At 34.3% G+C, this 23,103-nt stretch overlaps 1 protein-coding gene across 1 annotated transcript; it reads left to right on the top strand.

The window, feature by feature from the left end:
• Nucleotides 1-603: 603 nt before the first annotated feature.
• alp3 (alkaline phosphatase 3) lies at nt 604-15,724 on the top strand (the record flags this gene model as incomplete). Its single annotated transcript, XM_079387391.1, has 11 exons — nt 604-661; nt 2,412-2,528; nt 4,707-4,822; nt 5,819-5,993; nt 9,043-9,215; nt 10,068-10,208; nt 10,510-10,579; nt 11,729-11,863; nt 12,030-12,221; nt 14,436-14,552; nt 15,432-15,724. 11 exons carry the CDS (start codon nt 604-606, stop codon nt 15,722-15,724), a joined length of 1,587 nt encoding a protein of 528 aa, XP_079243517.1.
• Nucleotides 15,725-23,103: the final 7,379 nt, after the last annotated feature.

The following is a 23,103-nucleotide window of genomic DNA, read 5'->3' as shown; positions in this document are numbered from 1 at the left end:
CATCTTTTATGGCTCTTGTTTCATAAATATCCTCATATCAGCCACTAATAATCATCATCAAACCCTAAACCATTGCGGTGAAGGGTCTTCTGGCAGTGTATTTTTGTCTTGTTTTGCAGTGCAAATACCTAAAGCATCTTGAATCCTGATGCATTTACTTGAGAAGGAAAATTACTTAAGATATGAAGTCTTGTTTTCTGGGAAATGTGCCAAAATTAAGTGAGTTTTTGCTTTAAAACTTCAAATATCTGCCAATTGGGTGAGAAAAATAGTGGTGTTTTCTGTTTTTCTGAGCACATTGGCAGATATTTTCTCTTGTTTTAAGCTAAAACTCAATTAATTTTGATGGTTTTATTTTGCATCTCAAGTTAAATGTATCTTGATTTAAGAATGTTTAGATATTTATACTGGAAATAAGATGAAAATCCTGAGCAAGAAAAGTGTTTATCAGTGATGTGTTTCCAGTGGCCATGAACTCTTGGATCCTCCGTGATCTGCGTGCTGATTGGTGGAGACGGTGTTTACATCACCGGAGGGTCAGAGGTCGTCTGTCTGCACTGATTTATGGTTTAAGTGTTTTCTGTGTCCGGCTGTGGTCTCGTCATGTTTGCTGTCCGTGTGTCTGTCCTCTGTTATCTGCTGTCCATGAGCTCTGGATCAGGTGAGACTTAAACCCACAAAACTGAACTGAACCCAACAATACCTTCATATATACACTGCCGCTCAAAACTTTGGGATCACTAAGATCTTTTATGTTTTTAAGGGAGTCTCTTCTGCTCATCAAGGCTGTATTTATTCGAGAAAAAAACAGTAATGTTGTGAAATCTTATTGCAATTTGTAATATTGGTTTCCTATTTTAATATACCAATTTACCAATAATTATTTAGTACTTTGGTAGAGTTATTGAATATGATGCATTATCTATACATTGCATCACAATAATGGTTTGTGTGTATATATATATATAGAGCGAGTGAGAGAGTTTATTTGCAAAAATGGGTAAAAATGTCAAAAGTCATGTTTTTTATGTTTTTATTGTGTTTTGTGTTAGTTGTATTTTTTACCTAATCAGAATAACCCAGCTGTAGATTGATTGAGATTAATTGGAATCTACAATGAAAAACCTGATTTTTGAAAATTGTTTAAAAACGCAGTTATCTGTTTTTGTAATTGAACTCTTCATATATTCATGGTCATTTAGTTGCACCAAAGCAGCATTATAGTCTGAATGTAATGTTTTTGGCTGTACTGTATCTGCTGTGTTGTTCAGAGAGACGTGTGGTTGAGTAAGCGTCTCCGCTGAGAGTGGGCGAGTGCTTTTCATCTGTAGAGAGTGTGTGGGTTTGAGTTTTGAGCTGTTTCTCTAATCACTGCCTGCGGCTCGTGAATCAGATCCTCTCCACATCAGTCATCTCCAGTCGTTCTGAAGGCTTCCTGTACTTCTCTTCACACAGCTGCTCTCGTTCATTCACTGAGAAACAGGAGGTTTCTCTCCATCTGATCTCTCGCTAGAGAAATGATGGAGGTATTAGAGATCTCTCAAACCGCAGAATGAAACTCCAAAGCCAGAGACATGCATGTGATTTCTGTGTTTTTCTCCCTGTGGATGCTGTAGATTATATACAATATCTGAAGCTTTACAGGTGATTTTGTTTTGCTCTAACCATTCATTCATTCGTGTGATTTAAATATATTTCATATTTACATCAGAATACACATTTCAGGTATAAAAGCAGGACGGGTTTTCCAGTCGGAGGAGAACCTGAATGGCATTCGCAACCAAGTTTTCCTCTGAAAATGTGTCAAATTAATGTTGTTTCAGAGCAGTGCTGTTTTAGTATTATTTATATAGTATTTAATATTTTTTAAATTGAGTTAATATTTAGAATTAGCCTTTAATTTTTTATTTCATTTTAAGTTTTAGTAATTGTATGTGCCTTTTTGTAATTTTATTTTTTCTTCTAGTTTTAAAATTATATTTCTACTTGGCTTTAATTTAAAACAAAATTGTAAAAAATTTACATATATTGTAATATTTTGAATTTGTATTTAATATTTAAAATTAGCTTTAATTTGTATATTATTGGTTTAAATTTTGTAAAAAAAAAAAAAATGGTCCTTTTTATTAGTTTTGTTCTTATTTTAAAATTACATTTCTATGTAGCTTTCATTTATAACTTTTTACAAATTGTTGTTTTTTGCTTATTTATTTAGTTAGTAAATGAAGTACTTAAACTTATTTGATTTAGTAGCCAAAGCAACATATTTCTCATTTTTGTTTAGGTTTGTTTTTCATGCATTTATATTTGATTATATTTGCGATTAATTTCAATAACTGAAATCCTTTTTGTGATGCTTTAGTTTTAGTTATGTTTGTATGTTGTGTGTTGTTTGTTTGTCGTCCTCTCAGCCGAAGAGGAGAATCCTGAGTTCTGGAGGAGTTCGGCTCAAAACACGCTGCGTTCGGCTCTCAGCAGGAAACTCAACACTAATGTGGCCAAAAACATCCTGCTGTTTCTGGGAGACGGTAAGATCTTACCTTCAACAAAGTGTTTAAGATTAAGGCAAGACACTACACACTGAAAAAAAAAATTATAATACTTTTTTTTTTTTTTTTTTTTTTTTAAGGTAAGTGGTTTTACTTTTTTTTTTTTTTTTTAAATGTGTAAAAAAAAAAAAACAATGAAAGTCAACTAAATTTATTTAAATGTAGCTAAAATAAGTTAATTGCAACCACTTACCTGAAAAAAAAATTAGTAAATTCAATGAATAATTTTTTTTCAGTGCAGGTGAATAGGGAAAAATTTTATTAAAATGTAACTAATAGATATCATAATTTTATGAATCCCAGTACATCAAAACGATTGTTTTGTATTACAAGCTTTCTCATGTTATGTTTTAACTATGTAGCCTAAATGAGGCATTATCTGTAATTAAATTTCATTTGCAAAAGTTCAAAACTCCTTTGATTTTGTTATATTAGACTTGAAGGTTTTTATAGAAGGGATTTTGGATTTCTCTTATCACTCCATAAATCAGAAAACGCTGTCAACAGACAGGAAAAAATACCATTGATATTATCTGAGAAGTTAAAGAAATACGCTACAAAACATTTAATAGAACATTACCTTCTGTAACTTTGTGTTGTTTTGTGTTCATCTGCTCTTTTTACGTTGACTATCACTCTATAGACGAATACAATCACATACAACAATCATTTCTCACATATTTATTATAATATATACTGATAAATGTAACATTCACTAGACTGATGCTTTCAACTGATTTCTGTTGAACTGTCAGCAGCTCAAACTATTTCAAATCTAGTGAATTAAGCTACAAACTCCGTCAATGTTTCCATCAAACATGTATTTTGAGCCGCAGCTCGTCGTATTAATGGAGTGTTTCACTAGTTAGCAGTAAACCTCTCCTGAATATGTTTGTATATTTGTGTTGGATGTTATCTGAAATCGGTTAATGTCATAAAACTAGCGAGCTGAGCCAGTAGTAGAGCTGACAGCGCAGGGGTGGGCTTACACATGAGGCAAAGGTAGGCGACTGCCTTGGGCCCCCAAAAGCCAAGGGCCCCCTAAGATGCTTTTTAAATACAAGATGCGCATTAAGCATGGAAGGGAGAGCTGGTTATGTAGTCTGCAATGGGTTGTGTTTCAGTCACTATTTCATATTCATCCCATTATCATTAACAAAAACAGAAAAATATACCAATAAAAACTTTTATTGAGAATTTAGCTGCATCAAAATACAGTATGTGGGCACAGAGGCAAACAAATCTAATAATAAATAATAAATGTATATGTTGCATGTTCAGAAGAAGTGAGCTGCAGTCATGTGTAAATGTAAACAGGTTTGTCAGTAAATTGCTCAGAGCAAAGACAGAGAAGTAATGGGAACCTGGTATTTATTTTTGTGTGTCTAATAGACATGAACAAGTTCTTTTGAAAAATATCTATGACCTTTGAAACATGTCTAGTCTTCAATGTTTACTATGGTTTCAATAATAATAATAAACATATATTGCATAAAGCATCCATATTTGTCCATGCCCATGTTGATTAGAGTATTACAAACTTAAAAAGGTACATTTAGAACAAATAAAAAAGTTCGCTCATGACAGTCATGCGATTAATCGTGATTTAAATATATGAATCGATTGACAGCCCTAAGTTAAAATGACTCAAATTAAATGTAGGCTTACGCTGGTAACTCATCAGTGGACTTTCCTCGTCAATATAGACTATACTTTTCTCATTCTCACTAATTCAAGTTTATTACCTGATAAAGTATCATTCATGAGCCGAGCGCTGCTTTGTTTACAGCCGTTACCGGGGAAACCGCTATATTTCTGATGTCTCAAAAGCACCTCCTGCTGGCAGAGAATGAATGTCATTTTCAGTAATCAAGTCTGCAGTTTTTGTTCAGACCAATGTGAAAATCCACCAACATGAACCCGTTTTAATATAATTTATACTTCTGACTCATCCCTTTTCTTTAAAAAATGGTTTAAGGGTTCAATTGTGAGGTTTATCAATTTATAATTTTAGTTTTTTGTTAACTTGTATCTCAACGGTATCAATGACAGAATTTTCATTTTTGGGTGAACTATCCCTTTAAAGCTCGGCACACAAATCATCCAATCAGACGTTAGTGTGTGGATCATGTGATGATGGAGTGTGTTTTTGGACAGGTATGGGTGTGACCACCATCACGGCCGCGCGGATCCTGAAGGGTCAGTTACAGAACCGCTCTGGAGAGGAGACCGTCATGAATATGGACACGTTCCCGTATGTGGGTCTCGCTAAGGTATCAAAGACAGGTATTCTTCAGCCTGTCATTGGCCAGTCAGACAGAAAGCCCCGCCCCCAAACTCACTCCATTGGTTAAGTTGGAAGTTGACATGTTTTGGATGTTAAACCAGCGTTATTAATTACTATTATAGTTTTATTAATACTTTAAAAAATAATAATTTTATTTGTTGTAATTTTAGTGTTTTTAAAACACTGTATTTTCAGGTTTAATTTTAATTTGTAATTTTGTTATGTGCTTGTTTTTGTTAAGTATTACTGTTTAGTTGTAATTTATTTTTATTTGAGTTTTGGTTTTAATATATTTCCAGTTCATAATTTTAGTATTTCTACATAAACTGATTGTTATTCGCCTAGGCAACATTTGTAAGTTTAGTTTAAGTTGTTCATCAATTATTGAACTTTTATTATATTTCAGCTTTATTTCAGTTAACATAAATAGTTTTAATAGTTTGTTAAATAATTATTTTAATGTTACTTATAAACAATTATAGTTTTTTGTTAATATTTTGGATTAACTGACATTTAAAATATAAAATCTTTCATTTTAATTTGTTTAATTTTAAATAATGATGTGGTTTTGTTATTTTTATTCAGTTAACAATTTTAGTGCCTCAATTTAAACTCATTTCAGTTCGTTGCCAAGGTTCAGTTAATGAAAATGTTTTTAATAATTTTTTTAATTGGTCAAATTGATATTTTAATGTTATTTATGTACTATATATAGTTTATTATTTATACTATTTATAGTTTAATTTTTAGTAATTTTTATGTCCTTTAATAATTATTTTTATTTATTTTTTAGTTTATTTATTTCCAGTTAGTAATGTTAGTGCTCTTATTTCAGTCGAGGGAGCAAGGGAGCTATAATTTCCCAAGGTTTCCCATGTTCAATATTTATAGTTTATTTCAATGAATAAAAATGTTTTAGTGTTGGTTAATGACAGTGGCCCTGCGTCAAACGATCAGTGGCTGTGACTGTGTGTGTTTGCAGGTGTATTCGGTGGATTTTCAGATTCCTGACAGCGCAGCGACGGCTACAGCGTATCTGTGCGGAGTCAAATCTAACCTGAACACGGTGGGTTTGAGCGCAGCCGCTCGCAACGGTGTGTGTCGCTCGCAGAAGGGCAACGAAGTCACGTCCATCCTCAAATGGGCTAAAGACGCAGGTACACAAACTCAGGATTCACTTTTAAATTGCGACCCTGGACCACAAAACCAGTCATAGGGGTCCATTTTTTAAAATTGAGATTTATGCATCATCTGAAAGCTGAATAAATAATCTTTCCATTGATGTATGGTTTGTTATGATAGGACAATATTTGGCTGAGATACAACTATTTGAAAATCTGGAATCTGAGGGTGCAAAAAAATCTAAATATTGAGAAAATCTCCTTTAAAGTTGTTCAAATGAAGTACTTAGCAATGCATATTACTAATCAAAAATTACGTTTTGATATATTTACAGTAAGAAATTTACTAAATATCTTCATGGAACATGATCTTAATATCCTAATGATTTTTGGCATAAAAGAAAAATCAATAATTTTGACCCATATAATGTATTGTTGTCTATTGCTACAAATATAGCTGTGTTACTCATGACTGCTTTTGTGCTGCAGGGACACAATTAAGCAAAGCGTCACTCACATGTAAAAACACTCATCACAACATTTGCCCTCCTTCATGCAGAAGCTTATCTGAGTGCGTTACCTTGACTTTATCTTCTCCTTCTATATTATCTTCTGTTATTCAAGTTATGTGTTAGTATTACTGTTTTGAAGCAGTAAATATTTTATATTGGAGTTTGTGAGCTGATGAAAAGCTAATAATTAATTAAATCATGAAAACAGAAAATTAAAATAATTAATTTTACAGTCAAATTGATCAAAATTAAAAAAAGACTTAATAAAAAATATTTTATATATTTTATTTGTTGACCTGCATGTCATGTGATCATTAACTGACATCGTGTGAATGTGTTGTTAAATTATTAAAATATATTAATTTAAAAATCTCAGGGAGACTTCAAGAGACACTTTGAATATTTAAATCAAAGAGGTTGTTGTATTGTTTATCATATTTCATGAATCTCATCCTTTATTCCATCTGAAACTGCTTAAATTAACCTCATCAATCATCCATTAAATCTAGTGTGCTAAATTAATTCATTTATCTTCTTATTTCATTCATGATCACACTGAATAATTCAAGATTTTAAAAATAAATTTCATTCATAATTGGCTGGTTTTCTTGATGGACGCTTAATTACAAAATGCTCTAATAATCTACATAACAGATAATTACTAGCACAAAGGAATCACTTTGTTTTTCATTTTAAACGTATAATTTTTACCCTCTATATTAATTTAGACTCATTTTAGACTTTGTTGTTGCTGCAACCAAGCTCAAAATTTAATTAATTAACAATTACGCTTAAACAATCATAAAATTCAGTAAAATTGCACGCGCACACACACACTCACAGACACACAGACACACAGACACACACACACACAGACACACAGACACACAGACACACAGACACACAGACACAGACACACACAGACACAGACACACAGACACAGACACACACAGACACAGACACAGACACACACACACACACACACACACACAGACACAGACACACACAGACAGACACACAGACACAGACACACACAGACACACAGACACAGACACAGACACACACACAGACAGACACAGACAGACACAGACAGACACAGACAGACACAGACAGACACAGACAGACACAGACAGACACAGACAGACACACACAGACACACACAGACACACACAGACACACACACACACAGACACACACAGACACACACAGACACACACAGACAGACACAGACAGACACAGACAGACACAGACAGACAGACACAGACAGACACACACAGACACACACAGACAGACACAGACAGACACAGACAGACACAGACAGACACAGACAGACACAGACAGACACACACACACACACACAGACACACACACACAGACACACACAGACACACACAGACACACACAGACAGACACAGACAGACACAGACAGACACAGACACACACACACAGACACACACACACAGACACACACAGACACACACAGACAGACACAGACAGACACAGACAGACACAGACAGACACACACAGACACACACAGACACACACAGACACACACACACACACACAGACACACACAGACACACACAGACAGACACAGACAGACACAGACAGACACACACAGACACACACAGACAGACACAGACAGACACACACAGACACAGACAGACACACACAGACACAGACAGACACACACAGACACAGACAGACACACACAGACACAGACAGACAATATAAACATGAACAGTCGCTTTGTTTTGGCTGATTCTTCACTGCTAATAACCTTTTTCAAACATTCTTAATGTTATTATTTGCACATTAAGAGTTATGTTAAATATTATAGTCATAGTTATCTTTATTATTGTTTTAAAAATGTTCAACTTTCTTCGGTCCATATTAGATGAGTACAATACATATTTTGGGCCTCTAGGAAATTTAAAAACAAGCATTTCAATGGTTAGATTTACATATAAATTTGCATATGCATGTATTTTTTTATGCACATACTGTATATTTAGAGTTTCCAAATATTAGAAATACTGAGTAATACGTGACTGTGTATGACCGTATGAGCACCTTAATACTTGGATTTTTATATTTTATATTTTCACTTTAATTTAGTTATTTTTTTTTTTATTTTTATTCATTTTTATTCATTACCTTTTACTTTATTAACTTCATAACATATTTAATTTATTACTTCAACTTAAGTTTTTTTTATATATACATTTTATTTTATTTTGATTAATGCTTATTTCAAGTAGCACATTTTTTTCTTCTGGGTTTAGTTTAAGTAACTACTGTATAATAGCCCTACTTTTCAGCAGGTTATAAACACTTTTTTTAGGACTGGGCATAATATAAAAATATTAACAGCATAAATCAGAGCACTGCTGACATCTGTGTGTGTCTGCGCGTGTGTGTGTCTGCGTGTGTGTGTGTGTCTGCGCGTGTGTGTGTGTCTGCGTGTGTGCGTGTGTGTGTGTGTCTGCGCGCGTGTGTGTGTGTGTGTCTGCGTGTTTGTGTGTTTGTGTGTGTGTGTGTCTCTCTCTCTCTCTCTCTCTCTCTCTCTCAAGGGAAGTCTGTGGGCATAGTGACCACAACACGTGTTCAACACGCCACTCCTGCTGCTTCATACGCTCACAGCGCCAGCCGGACGTGGTACAGTGATGCTGATCTGCCGACTTCTGCCGTCACAGCAGGCTGTACAGACATCGCCTCACAGCTGCTCCGAAACACCGACATAGACGTGAGAGAGAGAGAGAGAGACGTTTGCAGAGTTTGAACTAATATCAGAAGTGCAGCATAGCCATTATATTAAAGGAATAGTTCACCCAAAAAAATTCAAATGTGCTCATCTTCAGGTCATCCAAGATGTAGATGAGTTAGTTTCTTCATCAGGTTTGTAGAAATGTGTCTCTGCATCAGTGTCTCAGCAATGGATGCTCTGCAGTGAATGGGTGCCGTCAGAATGAGAGTCCAAACAGCTGATAAAAACATCACAATAATCCACACCACTCCAGTCCATCAGTTAACATCTGGAGAAGACAAAAGCTGAAACACATCCAGCATTAAGATGTTTTTAACTCAAATATGACTCCATAACCCATAATAACACTTCCTCCAGTGAAAAAGTGTTCTGGTCTGAATCAGGAGAGAAATCTGCAGATCAAGCAGCGTTTACAAGACAAAACAGCTCTAAACAAATATGTGGCTGGATTTTGTTGTGAGCGACAACAGATGCACTTTTTCACTGGAGGAAGCGTTATTATGGACTCATATTTGAGTTAAAAACATCTTAATGCTGGATTAGTTTCATCTTTTATCTTCTCCAGATGTTAACTGATGGACTGGAGTGGTGTGGATTATTGTGATGTTTTTATCAGCTGTTTGGACTCTCATTCTGACGGCACCCATTCACTGCAGAGCATCCATTGCTGAGACACTGATGCAGAGACACATTTCTACAAACCTGATGAAGAAACTAACTCATCCTAATCTTGGTTTTGAGTGTGATCTGTAAACAGGGCTTGCATCATTGGCACTCAGTGTTGGTTTACCTGATGAAAACTCGAGAGCAAACAGATGAGTTTGTGTGCAGGTGATCATCGGAGGAGGTCGGAAGTACATGACGCCTAAAGGGTTTCCCGATCCGGAGTATCCCGCAGATCTGAGCGCACAAGGACAGAGAAAAGACAACAGAAACCTCATAAATGAGTGGCTGAGCATGAAGGAGGGAAAGGTAAAGAAAAGAGCAGCTGGTTCATTAATGGCAAATATTTCCTTTTCGTTTAGCAAGAAAGAAACACAGAAATCAGGACTTTAATGGGGGGTGAAAATGTTTCAGAAGTGGAGAAAATTACTGCATTTTGATGAAGAATGATGAAGAGAAACATGTATTTTCTTTAGAATAACGTGCACTGATGAAGCATTCACTGTGAGACCAGGAACATGAATTAAGAAAGTAAATATTTTGATATTAAAGAAGGCAGAAAACATATTTCAGAATCATCTTCACACATATTATTCTCATAAATGTGTAGGTTGCGAGATACGTGTGGAACAAGACGGACTTTGACGCCGTGGACCCTGAAAAGACGGATTATCTGATGGGTAATTATCTGATATCTAATGAGACGTTCATGCAGATAAAAGCAAATGAACCAGAGCAACTGAGCTTCATACACGTGTTATTATTCGTATGATTCATGTACTATAGTTTTAATTAACTTTTATATTTGAATTTTTAGTCATTTTGTTTAGTGTTTTTGTCATTTTGAAAAATATATATATTTAGGTTATTTTAATATATTCTTATTTTACATTTAGTTCCGTTTATTTATTTCCAGTTAGTAACTTATACATACTTTGGTAACACTTTACAATAAGGTGTCATGTGTTAACATTAGTTAATGTATTAAATAACACGAACAAACAATGATCAATACCTTTATCACACTATTTATTCATCTTTGTTAATAAAAATAGAGTTGTTCATTGTTAGTTCACAGTGCATTAACTAATGTTAACAAACACAACTTGTGATTTTAATAATGCATTAGTAAATGCTCAAATTAACATTAAGATTAATAAATGCTGTAGAAGTATTGTTCATCCTTAGTTCATGTTTACTAATGAACCTTATTACCCTTACTTTAGTTAATTGTTTTTAATCTAATTTATTTTATCTTTGTTTACATTTTAATACTTGTTTATCTTTATATATTCTATTTCATCTTTATTTCAATTAAAATAACCCTAACTCTAATCTAATAATTATGTTTTAAATTATTTTATTTTTAACATTTATAATATTATAAATATAATATTATATATTTTTTCAATTAAAATAACCCTAACTTCAGCCCTAATAATTAGTGTTTTTAATCATTTTATTGTATTTTTTTATTTTTAATATTTATATTACATTTTATTTATTTTATTAAATCTTTATTTCAACCAAAAAAATCCTAACTCTAACCCCAGTGATTAAAATGTTTTTAATAATTTTACTTTATCTTTATTTGTTTTAATATGTATTATTTATTTTATTTCATCTTTATTTCAATTAAAATAACCCTAACTCTTACCCTTGCAATTCAAATGTTTTTAATAATTTTGTTGTTTTATTTTTTATTTTAAATTTCAATTAAAATAACCCTAACTTTAGGTTTAGTTTTAGTTAACGATAATAACCCTGCTTCGTGCTGCATTGAGTTTCAAGGTCCTGATTAAGATTTTTGGTAAATGTTGTCTCTCTAGCCCTCTTTGAGCCGGGTGATCTTCGGTTTGATGTGGAGAGAGATCGCAGCATGGATCCCTCCATCTCTGAGACCACAGAGAAAGCCATCCAGATCCTAAAGAAAAATCCCAAAGGATTCTTCCTGCTGGTCGAAGGTAATCAAAGCAATCCATCAACCAAATAACCAATCAACCAACCATGTTGCTGATCAGTCCATCCATCCATCCATCCACTAATACTTATAGTTTAGCATCACTGTTATATGAATTAAGCTCCGATTAAAGTCTCATGTTCATCGATCAGATTTGTATCCTTTCACAGGCGGTCGTATCGATCAGGGACACCACAGCAGTCGCGCATCCATGGCGCTGCATGAGGCGGTTGCCCTTGACGACGCTGTCGCCCGTGGACTGGAGCTGACCAATGAGGAGGAGACTCTGACTGTCGTCACGGCTGACCACTCCCACGCCTTTACCTTCAACGGCTACCCGTTCAGAGGGAACAGCATTCTGGGTACGTTTCTGTTCACGTATTCGTATCGAAAATATTCTGTATCGGTCTTTCGGTTCGGCATGCATGTGTACTGAATGAATGCAGCGTTATTTTAACATCTGTGTGGAAAATTTATTTAAAATCTCTGTTTGTAAGGATATGTTTTCTATGGAAGCCTGTTTCCGCCACTGCAGAAAAAATGGTTACACTTTATTTTAAGGTGTCCTTGTTACAGTGTAATTATACATTTAAGTAATATTAATTAACTACATGTAGTTACAATATGGTCAAGTTTAGAATTAGGGTTTGGCTTAGGGTTACTTGCATGTAATTATGTATAATTAATTGTTATTATAATAGTAAGTACATGTAACGTGTAACAAGGACACCTTAAAATAAAGTGTTTCCGAAAAAATAAAAAATGGTAATTGCTAATTTTTAGTCTCACAATTCTGACTTTTCTTCTTGCAATTGTGAGTTTACATCTGGCACTTCTGAAAAATGTTTGTCAATTGTGTAATCATTAATAAACTGATTTAAGATTTTAAAAAAAGAAAGTTGCATAAACACCCAGTAGGTGGCGATATGTTTTACAGATATAAATCTCACATTTTTTTGACAGCACTATAACTGCAGTACAAAGATTGTTGCAGCAGTATTTTTTTTTAATTTTATTATTTAAGGACAGAGCCATAGTTTATTCAGTAAACTACTTTTTTATTTCTTAGCTATTCTAAGCACGTAGCGCTGAAACCCTATTGTAATTGTTCAAATGGCCAAGATTAGCAATCTCCACCTAAAACTGATCGGGCAGACCAAACTGTAAGTCGTAGAGACTTGAAACTTGGAGGGATTGTAGTACTCACATCATCTACAACCTCACCCATTCTCGCCCCAATCGGCCTGACGGGGGCGCTACAGCGATCAAAAGTCCAAAATCGCTCATAAATCCTAAACTGTTAGTCACAAAATTTTCAGGTATTTTAGGTTTTTTTAAAAACCTACTCTTGTGAACTAGTACTAGGTTTTGGCCTGATCGGAATGAAACCAGTGCAGAAAGATTCTCTGGAGAGTGAATATCAATAATTATCAAAAAAAAGTTGAACTTTTGACTCACCGTTGCAAAAACCTAAGTTTACTACACCAGCTATAACTTTTAAATGGAATGAGATATCTTCACCAAACTCAGAACACTTATGTAAGAGCTCAATCTGAGGTCACATGAAAAAAATAGCAGAGCTTGGCCACTTGTTGACATAAAAATGGCTATAACTACGCAACCTTTTGTCCAATCTACATGAAAATTGGTATGCAGTGTCTTTGTCCAAAGTGCCACAAGCGTTTGCGCATCTCAAAAAAACATGGCCGCCATTGGCCAATGAAATTTGAGCACCTATTAGATAAGGTTAATGGAGGCCAATCAGAATGAAACTCGGTGGGCTTGTTCAACTCATGGCACTAAAGGTCTGTTAGAAATTTTAAAGAAACCAGCCACTGGGGGGCGATATCGCATTTTTCAAAGTCGTAAACGACTGTATATTGTGCGGTTTTTCAACTATACACACAATATTCATATCATATGATAGACCTCCTCATTCTGAACTGTCTCTAGAATCACTGCTGTCTGTCAAATTGTTTAAATAATTGTTTTTTAAAAGCTACTTTTGCAAACTAGTCCTGAGTTTTTCACTCAATCTCGGAAAAAAAAACACTGCAGTACAATACTCTGGATTTTCAAGGTCAATAAGTATCCAAAGAAATTGTGAACTTTACCCTTTGGGAAGCTATAACGGGGTGGTTTAGAAAAGGGGCATGTCCAAATATACCCAAAAGCCTATAAATCCTAAATGAAAACTCAAAACATCACAAAATTAGGCACATGTGACAAGCGATTCTAAACGAGCATGCAAAGTTTTATGGAGATCGGACAACAGGTGGCACTATAACAGTCATAACTGTGAAAAATCATATGGTAAATTACCTGGATTTCCAAAAAAGCTTTTTTAAATTACTGATTTAGTTGGTTACAGGCTTGCCAAATAATATGTAATGCTTTTTCATATGTGCTTAAAACCTTTAAAGAGCTTGAACCCCGATTATCACTGCTTGCAGCTATATTTAATTTATTTTGTTTTGTTTTGTTTTTCCCCCCTGCAAGCTCAAAAACTTCCCCAGCCTTAATGTTTACGTACCATTACACCCTTAATCATCATCATAATCTTTGTTGTTTCTCAGGAAAGTCTCCAATCTTTGGCATGGACTTTTTACCCTACACAACTCTGATGTACGGAAACGGCCCGGGACACAAAATCACCGACAACAAGCGTCCAGACATCCGTAAAGTCGACACCAGTAAGAAACTCACATTTTAGGTGCTTTGCTATTGAAAACACTGCAATTGTGTGTGTGTTAATTCTCATCCTCTCTCTCAGGACAGTAACGAAATACTTAATTGAGTATTGTACTTAAGTACACTTTTTGAGTATCTGTACTTTACTTTATGACTTTATTACTTGTGTACTTAAACTTCACTACATTTGAAAGACAAATGTATTGTATGTTGCTTCAGAGGCATAAGGTAGAACAAGTATTAAATACAGCAATAATAAAACAGTGCGTTGACAAAAAAAAGAATTTAATTTTGGTACTTAAGTACTTTTAAAAGCAAGTGCTTCTGTACTTTTACTTAAGAAAAAATCTGCCTTTACAACTTTCACTTGTAATGGAGTAATATGTGTCTCTGCAGCACAAAAGCAGTCTTAAGTCGCTGGGGTATATTTGTAGCAATAGACAACAATACATTGTATGGATCAAAATTATACATTTTTATTTTATGACAAAAATCATTAGGATATTAAATAAAGATCATGTTCCATGAAGATATTTTGTAAATTTCCTACTGTAAATATATTAAAACTTAATTTTTGATTAGTAATATGCATTGCTAAGAACTTCATTTGAACAACTTTAAAGGAGATTTTCTCAATATTTAGATTTTTTTGCTCCCTCAGATTCCAGATTTTCAAATAGTTGTATCTCAGACAAATATTATCCGATTCTAACAAACCATACATCAATGGAAAGATTATTTATTCAGATGATGTATAAATCTCCATTTTTAAAGAAATTGACCCATATGACTGGTTTTGTGGTCTAGAGTCACATATTTGACCAGCAGTATCTGTACTTTAACTCAGTGTAATTGTGTATTTTGTCCGCCTCTGCTCTCAGCCGACAAGGACTACGTTCAGCAGTCGGCCGTCCCGCTGGACACTGAGACCCACGGAGGCGAGGATGTGGCTCTGTTTGCCCGCGGCCCCATGGCTCATCTTTTCCAGGGTGTTTACGAGCAGAACTACATCGCACACGCCATGGCTTACACGGCCTGTGTCGGCACCAATCAGGAACACTGCGCTGCCACCACTGAACCTGCTTCCACTGACCCGGGAAGCTCTGCCCCCGGCACGCCCCTCGGCGCCATGACGACAGTGATGCTGAGCGCATTGAGTGTTTTACTGCACTGAGACAGAGACAGCAGCAGATATCCAGCAATCAATCACAATCTAACCCTTCAGCCAAAAAATAGTTTAATTATTAGGCTTTTCTTAAAGCGAATGAATGAGATATTGGAGTCGAAACTGAAAGACATGAAACAGCAAATGCATCTTTTATTTCTTATGTATATTACTGGAAAAAATATGTTTTAGCAGATGAACACATTTAAAATTGACAGTCTTTCTCCTCCAGTAGAAAACGTAATGATAAATGAATGAATGCTTTTTAGAATGAGAATGTCCCTCTGTTAATGAGCTCTTAATTAAGCTCTCGAGATTTTCGAGATTGAGTGAAAAATTATGCTCACTTAATTTCCAGCGATATCGTTGAGTTGATTGCACAGATATTTGAACTGAACTGAGCTGCATGATGAACCGCCTTTAACTGAAAATTGAGTGTTTAATATTGTTCTTTTCCATTATTGATTGCTGCTTTGACTCAATCTGTATTATTAAAAGCGCTATATAAATAAAGGCGACTTGACTCTTTAGTAAGGATCTCCCAAACTTCCTGTTTAAACAGGAAATGCATCAACATCAAATTGTTAAAACAATCAAAATTGGCAATTCTTATTTTTTATGCAATATTGAAGTATTTATAATAAATGATTTATCCATGCACGTCTTTATTTATGTGAAATAACATTAAACATTAACGCTGAAAATAATCCCTCCCCTCCAACAGGCTGTCACTCACGAGATCACAGATATTAGCAAATGAAAATGATCAAACGATCCAGTCAATTCATGATTAATAATATAATGTCCTATATATTTTTTCTCATTTGAAAGGCCTTTTCACTTGGATACGTGTTGCAATAGAGAATAAACTACAACATTTTTGTCATTTCTGTTCCATGCCGACTTTAAATTTTAACATTTTCCCCTGGTTTCACAAATGAGGCTTAAGACTAGTCCTAGACTAAAATGTAAATCTGAGCCATTTCAGCTGAAAGAAACTTGCAACTGACCGATCTTAACACAAGTCAGTGCCTTTGTGTCTTTAGATGCACACCAGTAATGTTTTTTATAAGGCATGTTAATAAAAAATTACTTAAATGTCCTAATTGAACTATGTGTTTAGAGTATTTTCGGTTCAGACAAAAAATTAAACCAATTTCTTATACTAACAATTTTTTGTTCAGACTACATTTTTACATTTGTTAGAACTTTTCGAAAGTTTATTTATTTTTTTACAGTATAATATAAAAGTTAGTTCATTGTCTTTAATGTTTACAAAGCATAGCACAAAAAAACATTATATGTCATTCATGGAACGTTTTATTTCTTAAGGGGAGACACTGCAGGCAAAAACAGTTTTTTCGTGCACCTGTCAAATTTGAGATTTTGGGCTTTTTGGTAGTATTTTTTCAGACTAGTGGAAAGAAAACATCCAAAAGACACTGTTAAGTGTTTCTTTTATAGCACTTTATCTATTTGTGTCAATAGATTTCAATTATAATACATATTTTTAAAGGCCGTTTTCTCCAAATGAGTTTTCTCTCCTACATTGAGCCATATATCTCCACTTCAGTAGCTCTTACACCAAACTTTACATCTTTATTCCTGTCTATATCCTGAAGGCTTTTACAGAGGGGTTTGTTCATATATAATTTGCTTGATTATATACAACATGTTATTCCCCCCAAAACTAACTGTGAAAATGTATTGTTTTCTGTCTGTTCCAAGTATTTTCTGAATTATGGAGTGAATGAAATACACAAAATGAGACCCAAAATTCCCTCTGTAAAATCTTTTGACTCTAATATGTCAATAAAATTAAATAAGAATTTTTAAACCAGTTTCATCCAGTGTTTGGATTTTTGTTCTAGAAATATATGCAAATTGGCGCATATTTCATTAAATAATGGCTCATTTGCATATTTAAACTTAACATTTTAGAAAGCTTGTAATACAAAAAATGTTTGTAATTATCATTGTAATCAATCAACTAGGTAAGGTGATAACTATTAGTTAATGTTTTTACCCTCTTCACCTGCAGTGTCTCGCCTTAAGTCTTTTAGCTGGAAAATCAGTTTTTTCAAATGTTGCTACTTTTTTTAGAACGTTCGGAAAACATTCAAAAGTAACATTCCCATAATTATTGCAAAATGGTCAAATTAAATATTTCCTTAACATTCACGTAACAAAACAAAATAATAAAACCATGTATAAAAAAATTCTGATCATTTTTATAATTCAGAACATTTAGAAATAACATTTTCATAACATGGGAACGTGCCCGGAAACTGAATCTCGCCTGTCGCAAAAGGTCAGTGACTTCTCTTATAAAACGGCATTATTTTCGTGGTAAACTGTAAAAATAGTATTGTTTAGTGTCAAACATGTTGAAGATTAGCTTTGGCTAAAGGTTGCAGGCTTGCCTTTATAGTGGCTCTGGCTGATCGGAGGGGCTAATTAAAGAGAGAGGTGGACACACACACACACACACACTCATAAATAATAAATCACACCCAAAGACGGTTATTTTTAGCAGAGCGTGAGTCATTAATGTAACTGTTAGAACATCATGCTGTGTCTCATCACACCTGAGAGAAGCGTGTTACGGTTTAAAGTGCATGTGTTACACCTGTCGACAGAAACAGTATAGCATATATAAAAGACTAAAGCTCCTGCCTCTGGAAAACCATGAGGATTTGTCCTTTTAAAATATATTTGTGCATGCGGTGTAATTTTATGCTTATTTGTCCAAGCATTATTCGCAAAACGCAAACTCTATTGAAATCAATGGTGAGCCGCGTGCTTCACGTTTCAAATAAATTCCATTTAAGGTGCTTTCTTCTTTCTTTTTTTCTTCTTTAATTGCAATCTTTAGAACAACGAACATACAAGGGCAATAACATAGGCTTATAAATTACATCAAAACAAATACAATAATAAACAAAGACAATTAAAAATAATAATAAAATAGGAAAAGCAATAAGATGATCAAGTGTCCATAAGTAGGCCTACAATTAGTTACAAATTATTCAAACAATAGATTAAGGCTTTAAAATATATATATTTTTTTGCTTTGTCTCGTTTCTTTTAACATATACATGTCAATTGCAATGCAATTCAATCTTGTTTAACAAAAAAAAGCCAAATCACACCTAAATAATTTTGTATAAATACAATCAAAAAATAAATAGACAAGTGTCCTCTTTACAGAAAACACACTTCAAGTCAATGTCTTTACAAAACTTTGCAAATGACCTGTTTTACAGGATAAATACGATCAATCTTAAATGATGAATTATTTGTGATACAGAAACGTCTGGAGATCTTTAATTAGGAAGCTTTCTTTCCCTCTATATATCCATCACTCCATGCAGGTAGATGAAGAGGTGGTGTTGACCTGCAGGTGGCGCTGTAACAGCACACTTCTGCACTGCAGGACAGAACTCAAACAGAGTTAAGAGAGAACACGCAGAAAGCATCAAAGAGAATAAAAGCATGTAATCATTAAAAAGTTGAGTGTCTCTTCTGCTCCACGGAGTGAAAATGTTGCTGCAGATTTCCTCTGCAGTATATTAGCTCTTCATGCAGTAAAACCCTCCTGTGACGTCAGAAGATGATTCAGTTATTCAGAAAGATTGTGTTTTGAGTGAAAACAGGTCTGTGTTATATTTCATCCTATAATCAAACAGATATAAAACAGCATAATTTTTTGCATAAAGAAAATGAAATGAAGCACATTAGACTAACATTTTTATTATATCCATAATTTGTTTTTTAATCATTAATATAATTTATTTTTAGATTTTTATTTGTGACAATTTAACCATAAGTTCTATCGTAATGCACCTTAAAATATTTAAAAATATTTAAATATTTGAACAATATAATTGTTATCATGCATTGCTTTCTATTGCATTGCTTTTTTAAATTAATTTCTTCATTATTTAATTTTTATTATTTATATATAATGCAATAATACAATAGTGAGAATGCCAAAAAAAAAATCAAAATTAAAAAATATTATTTTATAGAATGCAATAATACTCGTGAGAATGCAAAAAAAAATCTAAATTAAAAAAATATTATTTTATATAATGCAATAATACAAGTGAGAATGCAAAAAAAAATCTAAATTAAAAAAATATTATTTTATATAATGCAATAATACTAGTGAGAATGCCAAGTGAAATTGATGCTAAAAGAGGTTTCTGATGGAAATTGGATTTAAATGGTTTGTTGAGTGTCTAAATCTGTAATTGATGTTAATTATCAGGCCTGAAATGGTTTAGATGGATGATCAACTAACTGGACAACCAAGCATTGAGATCTGGTTGACAGTGCTGATTAGAGTAATGACCAGATAAAATACAGGTCAGCAGCTACGTTTACATGCAACCCAATGTAACGAACGTGCCTATTTTATTTAGCTTAGGTCATATGAAAAAACGAAATATTTGATACAGATTTACCGTTCTGGCATGTCCGATATTTCTTTTAAAGCGAAAGAACGAGTATATTCACGTAGCGCTAACGCGGCGATTGGACAACTGCGCATGCGCTTAAATTTTGTTCTGATTTCGGATGCGTGTGAAAAAAAAAAAAAAAAATCCGTGGATTGTATTGCAAAGTTTAGGGTTCATAAACACATTTTTTCAGGATTCATTCCGATTGAAGTTTGAGTTTTTGAAAACGTCTTGTTTTTTCAATGTTCCTCTAAAAAACTAACAGAGTAGGCTATAGCCCATGGTTTCATCAGAACTATATGATGAAAGATATTTCCCCCTACAGCATCAACATCTTTAAGAGTCTTGTACGCCCTGCGGTAAATGCCGAGATGAGGTTTATTCCCAGAGAAGCCAAACGCGTCTGTATCAAAGAGAAGAGAGCTTTTATCGCATCTGAGACCCGAGCAACTGTTCACAGATCAAGATGTTGCTCTCTCTTCCTGTGAGAGATGGATCTGGGATAAACTTGCTGATTTAAGAGCAAAATATGACTCACACACACACACACACACGCACACACACACACACGCACTCTCACACGCACTCTCACACGCACGCACACGCACTCTCACACACACGCACTCTCACACGCACTCTCACACACACACGCACTCTCACACACACGCACACGCACTCTCACACGCACTCTCACACACACACACACACACGCACTCTCACACGCACTCTCACACACACACACACGCACTCTCACACGCACTCTCACACACACACACACACACTCACACACACACTCACACACACACGCTCGCTCACACACGCTCACACACACACACTCACACACACACACACGCTCACACACACTCACACACAGTGAGATTTATACAGTATATAGAGACATTGTTATCAGCTTCTATTATTTTAAAATCTTTCAAAGATAATTATGACAAAAACATTTATATTAATTGAGATAAATGTTTTGTATGTATTCATATGCATAAAATGTATATAGGTATAAGGAAAAAAATCTTATATACATATATTAATATAAATTATTGTAACATATTAAAACTCAATGAAAAATATTTTTTAAATTGAAACCTTGAAACCATGTAACATGTGAATGTATTTTCTTGGGTTGCAATATATGAAGGGCAAAATACATTTTTAAAATATTTTTTTTTTAAATATACAAACCATAATTATAAAATATATTCACATAAATATTTTGAAACATTTTAGCAAATGTATTTTTAATATATTTAAAATACATATTTGAATCCCATATGGGATTATATAGAATATTTATATTTAATTATATTTATATATTTAGTTATTTTAATTAAATAAACACCTATCTATCCATCTATCTCCCTTTAAGGAGGCTTTGGTTTGCCAGATTTAATTTCTGGAGACATTTTCAGTCAAAAAGGGAAGTTGTCACCCTACTGTCTGCAGCCTATAGTTGAGTATTCACGCTTTTATTTCTTTTCTTTCTCATGCATCCACACAAGATGTTGTGGGCGGAGCCAGCGCAGGATCTGTCCAATCAGAGCTCGTTGCGCATCCTGTGGCTCGTTTATAAAGCTGTTTTCCGCATGTGTTTCTCAGCCTTCAGTGCCTCCAGCTCGCGGGAGACCGGAGCCGGTGTGTGTTTGAGCTTAACCGGGCTGTGAACGGAACCGAGCCGCGGGAGACGCCAACGCTGTCCATCTAGAGGTCAGATTCACTACACAGCAATATATAATAATAATATACCAGATTTGTTATGATTGAATTAAACCCTCGAACATTTCAGTGTAATGTCAGATTCTTTGGTGATTTTCTTAGTCGCTGTCAAGGGCGATCTAGCCTGTAGCTTATTTGTGCTGAAAACAGCTGTGTGGAGAACATACACATCTGAATAACAGCAATTAAATATATATCGGGAAAAAGCATGGAGAACAGATGTTCAGTGGCATATGTGACCCTGCAGCACAAAACCAGTCATAAGGGTCAATTTTTGGAATTTGAAATTAATGCATCATCAAGCCGAATAATTAATCTTTCCATTGATGTATGGTTTGTTATGATAGGACAATATTTGGCTGAGATACAACTATTTGAAAATCTGGAATCTGAGGGAGCAAAAAAATCTAAATATTGAGAAAATCTCCTTTAAAGTTGTCCAAATGAAGTTCTTAGCAATGCATATTACTAATCAAAAATTAAGTTTTGATATATTTACGGTAGGAAACTTACAAAATATCTTCATGGAACATGATCTTTACTTAATATCCTAATGATTTTTGGCATAAAAGAAAAATGTATAATTTTGAGCCATACAATGTACTATTGCTACAAATATACCCCAGCGACTTAAGACTGGTTTTGTGCTCCAGGGTCATGTGTGTGTGTTGGAAGAACTGCAGTTTAGTCCGTTATAGAAAAGGATTTTTAGTCTGTGTCTGTAAAGAACGGCAGGTTTTTATGTGTTTTTAGTCTGCATAGTCTTGGAAAACCCACAGTTTAGTCTTTATACACTTGAGACCGCATCAATTATAACTTCTTAAGAACTGTTGGATTAGTCAGTTGGTTTTGTTCACTCTGAAAGAACAACAGTTTGTTGTTGTTGTTTTTTACTGGAGAACAGCTTGTTTAGTCCACATGAGTCTGTAAGAAAGGCAGTTTAGTATGTATGTTTTGTGTTTATATGTGTAGAACAACAGTTTAGTCTGCTGGGAGAAATGCTGCTTTAGTCTGTATGTTTGAGAGCATAAGTTTAGGTGGTTTATTAACTGGAGGACAGTCGGTTTAGTCCGTATGTCTGGAAAAAAGGCAGTTTTTGGGAGAAATGGTAGTTTAGTCTGTGTGTTTGGGAAAAGCGTTCTGTGGCAAACAGTTTTAGTGTTTTTGCATTTGCAGAAATGTAGTATATAGTCCATA

Source organism: Barbus barbus, assembly GCF_936440315.1.
Source record: "Barbus barbus genome assembly, chromosome: 31".
Taxonomy (NCBI): domain Eukaryota; kingdom Metazoa; phylum Chordata; class Actinopteri; order Cypriniformes; family Cyprinidae; genus Barbus; species Barbus barbus.
Note: the sequence above shows the minus strand (reverse complement) of the source record. Positions and strands in the feature narration are given on the sequence as shown.